Below are 10,839 nucleotides of genomic sequence, written 5' to 3'. Positions count from 1 at the left end.
CTGCTCTTATAAAAACGTAACAAAGGATTTATACGGTGTTGAAGTGATTTGACGTTGCAAATAAATTAATGGTGCTTCTCAAAACCGCAAATCCTCAATAAATGTCGATCCTCCTGAAATGAGAATACTATGTTTCGAATTAACATACTACAATAAAACAACTCAATTCCTTCTTAGTTGTGCCGGAGTATTTGTTCTTTATTTACTCTATGGTTACCTCCAAGAATTAATTTTCACCGAGGAAGAATTCAAATCTTATGGATGGTTTCTCACTCTTATTCAGTTTGGATATTACATTTGCTTTGGTTTGCTAGAGCGTGCAATTGAAGCTAAGCGAATTGGTGTGCCAGCCATGCAAAGGAATATACCCATGGGAACGTATTTTATTCTCGCCGGTCTTACACTGGGAACGATGGGTTTGTCTAACTCAAGTTTGGGATATCTCAATTACCCAACACAAGTGATATTCAAATGTTGCAAACTGATACCGGTAATGATAGGCAGCATATTGATACAGGGTAAACGTTACGGCTTATTGGATTTTGCTGCTGCTCTTGCCATGTGCATTGGTTTGGCATGGTTTACATTAGCTGATTCTCAGATTTCTCCAAATTTCAATGTATTTGGTGTTGCTTTGATATCTTGTGCACTTCTTTGTGATGCTGCTATAGGCAATGTCCAGGAAAAAGCAATGAAAGAATACAAAGCCCAAAGTTCAGAAGTCGTACTGTATTCATATGGTCTAGGATTTGTGTATTTATTCGTTATTATGATGGTTACAGGAAATTTCTTCAATGACTTTGCTTTTTGCCTTCAAGTAAGAGATCACATATTTATGAATGACTTGAATTTAACCCAATATTTTTTCAGCATCCTCGAGAATCTTTCGGTTACGGTTTCCTATTCAGTCTCTCTGGATACCTTGGTATTCACTTCGTTTTAGCCCTAGTCAGAAGTAGCGGCGCTCCTGTAGCGGCAACAGTGACAACTGCTCGAAAAGCTGTGACGATAGCTATATCATTCATTTTCTTCAGTAAACCCTTTACAATACAGTAAGTCATTTACATATACTTCGGAATCATATTAACATTGGTGACATGTTTCTCTTTCAGATATGTGTGGTCGGGATTGGTAGTTGTGTTGGGCATATACCTTAATGTATACAGCAAGAAACATAAACTAACATTTAGCGAAATTAAGCAAAAGTGTAAACATATGTTAGCGGCAATGGGTATGTTAGAAGTTGGCCGAACATCTATTTCCCATAAATATCTAGTAGATGTTTGAACTGTATATTAAGCAATAGAGATTGTAATGGAATTTAGCGAAATTATTTTGTTTTTTGTTTAATTTCCGCTATGTTTCTAGTACAAGCTATATACATACCAAATGTAATTTTAAGTAGTCCTTCCATGTTCCTATAATTGCAAACGCAAAAATTTTGATTTGGATAAAAAAAAAACTTCACACTAACATTCACTTCTATAGGAAGTATGAATACAAAATAGATTTAAGTCATCCTGCGCAAGAATTCACAAGTTATAGAAAGTAAAAATCTGCTATTTGAAATTATCGGAACATGGGGATATTCGTTAAGATATTAATGACGATAAAATAGTAAATAGGTTTTAATAAAAATTATTGCTATTTTTAATAAAAATATAATTCACTTTATGTTAACTTAAATCGAATTCCATAACTCGTTTAATCATTTCCTGCCTTTCTTTGACGGAATCAATTTGGCCCACCATTTTGTCCAAAAAGGTTTGTTGATGCCTTATTATATATTTGTTGCATTGCATAATTGTGGCTCCAGTATAAATTGTTCGGAATTTAGCTTGAACATCTCCAATCTGAAAAACATAAAATGCACTTCATTCCTTTGTTGATATTGCTTTTAACACCTTAATGTGGGTATTAAATTCGAGTTTAGTCGCTAAAGTCGCCATTTTTCACGATTACGTTTTTTTAATCCATTTTAAAGTATATAAACTTTATTAAAACTTCCTTTTGGCTATTCCCCATACAGTTATATTAAAATTTGCATCAAGGAGCTATAATTACTCTCTTACTGATTTATTTTTAATTTTAGCAGCTAACTCGAACTTAGTACTCACCTTAAGTTAACATAAAAAACGAATACACATAACCAAAGCAGAGATATTAATCAAGAGGAGGTACCGTTCGCCATCAAGGTACCGAAAAAATGATCGCATAAAAACTTTATTGAATGAGCTACCCTAAATTCCAGAATTTCAAGTAAAAATCTTCGTCACATTCATTTCATTCCATTTTGACATTGGCCAAGTTCAGGATTATATTGGCTCTAATGTTTCGATTTTTTAATCATAATCATCTTAATTTAATATCCTTTTTTGAATGACTAAAACTTGCCAATATGACCAAAACCATTGGACAATAAAAGATATCTTATATTGTCACTTCTCCATTAATAAGTACAATAGTTTGTATCATTACGAATATTGGAAAGAAATCAACTACTATAATTAAAATATTGTATAAATAACTTTTTTATGTTGTCTTACCCCAGTTATGAATGGTAATATGCTTGTCACAAATCGGTACGAGTAATGTGAACAACGGAAAATTGCTATTTTCGTTCTTTCATTGCAATACTTGACACGAAATCCATGTTCCAGCAAACCCACACCATATATGCCATAGTACTTTTGGACGTGAGACAGTACACATTTTGCCAGTGTTTGTTCCTTCAGAAAGAGCATTTGGATATCATTTTTAGGCATAATCTGTACGACAATATAACTAGAATGGACATTAAATAAAAACAAGGTATAACAATACATTTGCAATATTCACCGATTCTTTATGCGGACCATTGCCGTTTGTCCGTTTATTTTAGTTCGCTCCCAGCCCAAAATAAAGGATATTCTCTTAGTCGTTTGCAACTGTTGTTTGTTTACATGTGGAATTTTCCAAAGCAAATGTCACTAATCGTAGACAGCTATTTGCGTATAAACAAAAGGTCCCTTCACATTGTGGAATATATCGTGTTTTTCCATGACAAAATAAAACAAGTAATTTGAATTTCACAAAAGAAAACGTTCAAGGCATATTACCCTGCCAACATTTTTTGAATTTGGGGACTCTTTTGAGAATCCCCACTACGTCGAAAACAATCATATACGACATCAAAAACTCGTCGGAAAAGCGCCGTCACTATTGAGAAGTTGTACCACGCCAAGTTACTACAAAAATGTTTCGCATGAGTGCAATTATTAGGTGCCTTTATAGATCAATTTAGAACGACGCCAATAAGGGACCCTCCAAACAATCAGAAAAAGTGCATTTTAAGATAGTTGTAAAAGAATCATTGTGGTCGAGTAAAACACGTTTGTTTAGATATTTATTAATTTGATTAAACATTTACAAATTCTTAAAAATATAACATTTATACCACTATCACATTACATTCAACATAATTTTTGGCATTAATGATGATGTTGAGTTACAAGTAGCGAGTTACATGTTGCTGCGTCTATCAACCAGAGTTGTTATTACATGGAGGCAGCGTGTCTGTAAAATATCTGAAAAACAATCACTTTATTCCATTTGGAAAATCACCAAATTGTTCACCAATATACCTTTCACAATTTTAAGCGTATAATCTATGTTTTCAGAACTTTATTTTCGTTTTTATTTAATTAAAATATAACAAGCGGGTTGCGCTTGGCGTTTCACAAAAAAAATGGCTTTTTTAACAGTAGGGATGGCAAATTACTTGCATGTACTTTTTGATGTACCTTTTCATGATGGTTGAAGTGACATTTACGAGTCTGTGGTAACGATGAGGTTGAAATGGAACTTTGAAATGCTGGCAGGGTAATAGTTATTAATTAATATGTCTTGCTTGACGTTGGACCTACTCTTTTCTTGTTCGTCGATATCGAGGCAAATCCCACATCCCTGCCAGCATTTCAAAGTTCCATTTCATCCTCATCGCTACCACAGACTCGTGACACTGCAACAATCCCCAACTGTGATGGAGAAACGTATGAAAAAGTATAAAATGTACATGAAAGTATTTTCACTATTGTTACAAGAGCCATTTTATATTTTCTGAAACACCAAGCGCAACTACCCTGCCAACATTTTTTGAATTTGGGGGCGCTTCTGAGAATCCCCACTACGTCCAAAACAATCATATACGCTATCAAAAACTCGTCGGAAAAGCGCCGTCACTATTGAGTAGTTGTACCACGCCAAGTTACTACGAAAAAGTTTCTCATCAGTGCAATTATTAGGTGCCTATTTAGATCAATTTCGAAGGACGCCAATAAGAACCCCTGCAAACTATCAGAAAAAGTACATTTTAAGGTAATTGTAGAAGAATCATTGTGGTCAAGTAAAACACGATTGTGTAGATGTTTATTGATTTGATTAAACATTTATAATTTCTTATAAATATAACATTTTTCGGTTTATCTCATCACATTTAACATAATTTTTTGCATTAATAAAATAATGATGTTGAGTTTTAAGTAGCAACCCAATAAACACAAACGTTTGAAAAATGCAAAATTTCAACAATTTTTCAAACATTTTTTCAAAGGATTAGGGTAATATTCAAGTTGAGAAATTGTTGAGAAAATCGCGTTCTCAACAAAAAACAGACATTACCCTCAACAGTGAAATTCAACACATTGGCAATAATATCTCAAGTGTTGTCCTCAAATTGAAATGCATCGCTACTCAATAATTTGTCAAACAATTTTCGATGCGAGTCAAATTCAAAATTAACATCGTTGCAAATACTTTTCAACCTAAATTTGTATGAATGATATCCCCACTTCAAATTGAAAGTCAAAGCCAAAATCTTATGAATTTTGTATAATTTAATACACTACACTACATAATACACTACAATACCAATTGATAAATAATAATCTTATTAAACATATCAACAAATAAGAACAAAAAAAAAACAAACAACAAAACTTTAAATATCTTAAACATTATTAGTAAACACTTTTGCATTGATAATTCGTTTTCCTTCCTTTTGGTGTCATAAAACAGCATTACAATTTATTAACATGCGGGCAATTTTAAATTAGGAACGTACTGGACCGCGTGTTAGAATTGATTTCCAGCAGAACGAATTCACAAAATATCCATTTTAAACTGATAATAGCATATGAATTAAACTGACGATGTGATGCACATTTTCATCCAGAAGTTGTTGATTTCAACAATTTGTTGTTTTTAACAATTTTAATTGGTTGCACTTGTAATGTTTCTGGAAACTTTTTCTTGTCGATAAGCCACTCATTTTTCATTGGTCAGCTTTTTATTGTTTGCAAGAATGTAGCATCCAAAGATTTTAGTTTTCTGCAAAGAGATATAAATTTAGTGACTTCTTTAAAGTGCTGATTTAATTTTTCATATTGACGTACCAATTATTATAAACTATTTGAAGCAGTTCCAGTCCACCATTTTTTCATTAGTCAGCTATTTATTGTTTTCAAGAACGTAGAATCCATAATTTTAGTTTTCTACAAAGAGATATACATTTAGTGACTTTCTTAAAGTTTTATTTCATTTTTTATTTTCACTTACCTATTTTTATAAACTATTTGGTTATTTGTCTAAAATTTTCCATTTTTTTCATTTCTTGCAATTGACCACGAACTTCGTTGCACAAATAAGTATTGAAAACCACATGGTTTTTTCGTTGCATTTTAGGGTAGTGTTTTGTCAAAGTTTTCTCATATTATCTTCAACACCTTTTCAAAGATTTCGTCAACATTTTGGCAAATTGGAAGTAATTCGCAAACAATTTGAAGATGTATTGAAGATGAGCTATTTCAAGTCATGTTGAATTTATGTTGAAAATTATATTTACCCTCAAACTGAAAAGTTGTTGCATTTGAAAAACGCTCATACTGTGTTTATTGGGAAGTTACATATTGCAGCGTCTATCAGCCAGTTTGTTTATTTTCGATGGAGACAGCGTTCCTGGAAAAATATTTGAAAAACGATCACTTTATTCTATTTGGAAAGTCGAAAATTGTTCACCATATACCTTTCACAATTTTAAGCGTAATATCAGGGCTGTTTTCTTTTAGCACTGGATATGCTAAGCAGTTAAGGACTAAAATAAAACAGAGTACTCGTTTATCCAGGACATCTCCAAAAATATGCAACACTGTCATCAGCTGTTTAAAAACAATCACAGAAAAGAAGTGAAATATTGCATTTTTATGTATGAAATGCTCCAATTAGTAATAAATATTTACTTCTGCGATTATTTATGACACTTTATCACTTTGAATTTCATGTTTTTCAATAAAATAGTCACAATAAATTGCTATTGTGAGTCAAAGAAGCGTCACTTTATCAAAATACAATCTGGCAACATCGGCGCTACTTGCACTGATGATATGTTCTGGATAGAACACCAGTGCAACGATGTTCTGGATATCCCATACAAATGTTGCATCCAGTGCAAAAAGAAAACAGCCCCATCTATGTTTTCAGAACTTTATTTTCGTTTTTATTTAAATAAAATATAACAAGCTGGTTGCGCTTGGCGTTTCACGAAAAATAAAATGGCTCTTCTAACAGTAGTGATGGCAAAATACTTTCATGTACATTTTGTACTTTTTGATATGCTTCCCCCATCACAGTTCGCGATGGTTGTGGTGACATTTACGAGTCTGTGGTAGCGATGAGGATGAAATGGAACTTTGAAATGCTGGCAGTGTAGCTTCTTATAATTTATTTAAATAAAATCGATAATGAAGTACTGAAAACATAGTTATTTCGCTTAAAATTGTTCATGAAAATGGATACTTGTTTTAATGAGTTAAAAAGCGACATTACTGAGTGCAAAAAAAATGGTTAATGATAACGCAGCTTTTGTTGCTTCTAAAATGTCTACATATGATACAGAGATTCATGCTTTGCACCGGAAAATTAATCGCTATGACTTGGTGATTCGAGGACTTCCTGATGGCATTGATAACCTCGTTAGTATTGTGGTTGCATTGGGTAAATTTTTTTAACATTCCTGTTTCCGGGCAAGATATAGGTCATATCTGCTACATCGACAAAAAAAAGACAGATATTGGTGAGGTTCAGCAATGTATTTATACGAGATAAAATCAAGAGTGCATACTTCAAAAGTCGGAACTTGAGGAGACGCGATATTATTGAAGAGGTCGTAGAGGATAGTGAGACATCCGATGTGAATACTAATCCTAGTGATAGGGTCTTCCTCAATGACCACTACTCATCGGTAGCTGGTAATCTTAATGCTGCCTGTCGCGGCCTTTTAAAGGATGGCTTGATTTCGAAATACAAGATAATTAATGCTGATAAGCTTAGTGCTAAGCTATTATTATTGGATGGAAGAGAAGTCTTTGTTTATAATGTGGATGGATGTGCTGCGATTCGAAGTGGTAACTCATCTATTTAAAGCGCATTATGCGCTTTACAGACGACAGTGCTCGTGTCGAACATATCCCATATATTGAGCACATTATAAGTTAAGTCCAAAGGCATAATCGATACTGCTGCATGTTTATGGGATCGATAACACATTTACCGATTATTTAGTCATCGCCGACAAGTCGTATCGATCCGACACACTGTAAGATTCTTAACAAACACCGACATTCCGTCCGGAATAACTGATAGTCTGTAAAGCGCATACCGCGTATTACTATGCTTATGTTCAACTATGTTTGTGGCACTGTACATTTATAAAGTGTACCCTGAGTTTGTGGCATGCAATGTTTTTTCGGAAAATAACAGCTGTTTAAAGAAAAATGTCAGCTGTCAGATCATAATTCAGTGTTATTTCTAAGCGGAATATGGAATCTACCAGTTTAGACAAGAAATTGCAAGGTTTCCAATTGGTTGCTCAGGAAAAATTGCAGACAATATTATGCTCTATACCCGGAAAAAAGGATTTAATAATAGAGGCAAATCTCATCAAGCCTTTGGAACATATATGTTCTGCATCTTGGTTGAAGTGAGCCATGAATTTCTACTTCTATTCATTTGTCTATCAATATAATTGCATCCATTATTTACAGACTAAAAGGAATACAACGGATTTTCAAACTTGATTCTAGCAATGTTGTCACACGTTCCCAGGATCAAGTTCAATTGTACATGATACGCAGTGATTTATCCGTTTTAAAACTTGTCATGGAACAAATCAAAACACTTTGGAATGCTGGGACAAGGTCTGAGGATGTGACATTTAAGTTTTACCATGTGATTTGTGTTCCATCTTGTTTTGCATATTTCGCCCAAATGTTGGAATATGAGGGTCTCTATGGAGTTGTTGGGCTGCACAAATATAACTGGGATTTTATCCATTTGGACGAAAGTGTATTAAGTATGGAGGTACCGAATGTGAGTAAACTATTTATGAAACTCTACAAAAAATCATTTCATAAATTCTATATACTTATATCGTCTTATTGTCAATATTTGTTTCACTTATCTAGGTTTTCTCTTCAGCCTTTATGAGATCAGACTGTTCGCTGATACCACCAATAGCACAAAGTTTGCGCGTTCTTCATATTCTTTGCGGTCGTCCAAATTTCATTATGACCTATGGTGTGCATTCGGAAAACATCTTAAAAATATTGAATAATTTAGGAACTTTACCCAAAAAATCAACCGAAGACAATGCCGTCGGCTTTTCTGCTATGTTAATAGTTGATCGCGACAAAGACTTTGCATCACCCCTACTTACACCAGCTATATATTCCGGCCTTCTGATAGAGGTTTTCAACTCAAATGCTGGTATACTTGAATTGGATTTAAACGAAAACAAAATAAAGCGAGAAAAATTGCCAATATTCACGATAAATCCGAAGAAAGATAGAGAAAAGCCATCTACCAATTCGGAACAAAGAAATGTTAAACCTGCATCGATTCGTTTGAATTGTACCCATGATGAGATCTATGCAGATAATCGTTATAAACATTTTGCCGCTGCTAGTAGTCAAATACGCCAACAGGCCAAATCAATAAGCATGGAACTGCAAAAGCTCAATAATATGAAATTGGATGAAATGCACGATTACGTCAATCGTAGATTACCTAAAGTAACAGACTTGAAAACTAAACTTTTACGTCATTTAAATGCCAGTGAAAAGGTTATAGAAATGTTGGGTTCAAACTACAGGCGGGTTCAGACTCTGGAAGAGGATATTTTGAACAACGTATCACGTAAAAAAATCATTGCTGACATAGATGAGTTGTTAACTAGCGACGGTCATAAATTTAACACTTTGCGTTTGTTATGTTTATTTCATATTTGTGCTGGTATAACGAATGATGAATTATCACAATTTATACGAAACTATTGCAATTATTTTGGTATAAAATATTTATCAGTTTTCCAAAACTTAGCAAAAATTGGATTTCTGCCAACTATAGTGGACGACAATATTGCTTTCACATCCGCACCCCTTAATAAGACTGCGACAAAATTACTTTCCAATATTCCTTTGAACATACAAAAATTCCATCAAACATCATTTCAAGCAAATGCAAATCGTTTGAAACTTATGGTCTCTACAGGTGGAGGTGCTGACGAATTAGATAATGTATCTGTGGGATCAGCATCTTCAATCTCTACGACAGCCTCAGCCACGGGTACAAATACGTCGTCATGTCCAAGTTATGTATTTAACCGTCTCTATATACCGCTTATTGCACAATTGTCTTCGTTCTTACTGAAGTCGTTAAGCACTGATGATTTTGTATCGAAATTGTCAATGATTGATCAAATACAAATCAATGGCCAATCATTGAAGTCGTATAACCAGAGCGTGAAACAAGGAAATATAAAAGATGTACTACCATTGGTAAATCGCAAAATACTTGTGTATGTTGTGGGTGGAATAACATACGCTGAAATTGCTGCTTGCAATTTAGTTTCTAAATTGACAGAATCTCAGATTATTGTTGCTTCGGATTCTATTGTAACGGGAGCTGATTTAATAGCTGGGGCTTTTTAGTATTGGTATTATCAATCAAAGCGATCATGTTCCTTTTTCGTCATATTGATATGAACGTACGAAAAACTCAATTTCACAGTAATGTTTTATGACAATGCTCGATATTTATTTGTAATAGTTATTTTTTTCTTATAACTGCTAATATTTTTTATATTGTATATAGTTTATCAAAATTTAATATCGTTTATTAACGATGCAAAAATTAAAGTCAATATTTTTATATATTTGTATGTCACTAAAGAATGTACATAACAAAAATAAAGACGTAACCAAAATCAAATTGAATTCTTGTAAAAAGTGTTTTCGGGATGGGTTATCCGCCACCAAACTCTCAGCCAAAATGCTCAATACACGGCGGCAGAAATACGTAGCAGATAAATGCCAATTACGTAACAATTCCGAATTACCAATGACAGTAACTAGCAGAACTTACGGCCGTATATACTTAGGCACCTAACTTCTTATTAAGGGAACTATCCCCAAAAGTTCCCCTTAACGGACCGTTAACACAACACAAGTAGCGGAATATGTCGTTCGTGAAACTTTAAACCTGAATTGCGCGATTCGAAAGATATATAAAGACAGTAGAAAACTTATCATACCGCCCTCATATGTATATTAAACCAAAATGTGTATGTTTGTAAAATACCCATTTGGAGCTTTGGAATTTGTTCGTTCTCATTCGGATGAGAATTGATCGCCTAAGCAAATAACCAAAAAAGCGCGTAGAAATGTTTATGTGTGTTGCTTATAAACGAATCTTGAAGATGCAATAAAGTACAAGTACACATGTGCTCAAATAAACCCACTTGTCCAA

General features: G+C 33.7%; 3 protein-coding genes and 1 long non-coding RNA gene across 5 annotated transcripts; 2 read left to right on the top strand and 2 right to left on the bottom strand.

Moving 5' to 3' along the window:
• Window positions 1-131: 131 nt before the first annotated feature.
• Window positions 132-1,691, top strand: Papst2 (adenosine 3'-phospho 5'-phosphosulfate transporter 2; the record flags this gene model as incomplete). The annotated part of the gene is given in 3 exon segments (XM_075304924.1): window positions 132-817; window positions 871-1,052; window positions 1,113-1,691. Coding segments are annotated over 3 exon segments (1,043 nt in total), but the record flags the coding sequence as incomplete, so codon positions are not given.
• Pop5 (POP5 ribonuclease P/MRP subunit) lies at window positions 1,623-2,986 on the bottom strand. Of its 2 annotated transcripts, none has more exons than XM_075304926.1 (3): window positions 2,839-2,986; window positions 2,547-2,768; window positions 1,623-1,853 (listed from the first exon to the last, which is right to left on the bottom strand). In XM_075304926.1, exons 2-3 carry the CDS (start codon window positions 2,763-2,765, stop codon window positions 1,677-1,679), a joined length of 396 nt encoding a protein of 131 aa, XP_075161041.1. In that variant the 5' UTR covers window positions 2,766-2,768; window positions 2,839-2,986; the 3' UTR covers window positions 1,623-1,676. The 2 variants fall into 2 exon arrangements, with proteins under 2 accessions (XP_075161041.1, XP_075161040.1); XM_075304925.1 differs by having other exon boundaries at window positions 2,547-2,784; window positions 2,839-2,983.
• Window positions 2,987-4,849: 1,863 nt separating this feature from the next.
• LOC142236298 (uncharacterized) lies at window positions 4,850-5,876 on the bottom strand. The gene is made up of 3 exons (XR_012721980.1): window positions 5,596-5,876; window positions 5,433-5,531; window positions 4,850-5,367 (listed from the first exon to the last, which is right to left on the bottom strand). It is a non-coding gene; the product is annotated as an uncharacterized LOC142236298 (long non-coding RNA).
• Window positions 5,877-7,799: 1,923 nt separating this feature from the next.
• Window positions 7,800-10,302, top strand: Vps33B (vacuolar protein sorting 33B). The gene is made up of 3 exons (XM_075308566.1): window positions 7,800-8,014; window positions 8,079-8,403; window positions 8,499-10,302. The coding sequence occupies exons 1-3, from the start codon at window positions 7,854-7,856 to the stop codon at window positions 10,020-10,022; spliced, it is 2,010 nt and encodes a 669-aa protein (XP_075164681.1). The 5' UTR covers window positions 7,800-7,853; the 3' UTR covers window positions 10,023-10,302.
• The last annotated feature ends 537 nt before the right edge of the window (window positions 10,303-10,839 follow it).

This window comes from Haematobia irritans, chromosome 4 (assembly GCF_050003625.1).
Source record: "Haematobia irritans isolate KBUSLIRL chromosome 4, ASM5000362v1, whole genome shotgun sequence".
Lineage (NCBI taxonomy): Eukaryota > Metazoa > Arthropoda > Insecta > Diptera > Muscidae > Haematobia > Haematobia irritans.
This window is presented reverse-complemented; position numbering and strand designations above follow the sequence as displayed.

Bases quoted from the DNA above. Each gene is read 5' to 3' on its own strand.
- Pop5 (XM_075304925.1), bottom strand. From the start codon at position 2,858: ATGGTCCGCATAAAGAATCG. The intron at 2,785-2,838 runs GTGAATATTGCA...TGTCCATTCTAG, and splicing joins ATGGTCCGCATAAAGAATCG to TTATATTGTCGTACAGATTA. The intron at 1,854-2,546 runs GTAAGACAACAT...TATGTTTTTCAG, and splicing joins TATTACCATTCATAACTGGG to ATTGGAGATGTTCAAGCTAA.
- Vps33B (XM_075308566.1), top strand. From the start codon at position 7,854: ATGGAATCTACCAGTTTAGACAAGAAATTGCAAGGTTTCCAATTGGTT. The intron at 8,015-8,078 runs GTGAGCCATGAA...CATTATTTACAG, and splicing joins TGTTCTGCATCTTGGTTGAA to ACTAAAAGGAATACAACGGA. The intron at 8,404-8,498 runs GTGAGTAAACTA...TCACTTATCTAG, and splicing joins TAAGTATGGAGGTACCGAAT to GTTTTCTCTTCAGCCTTTAT.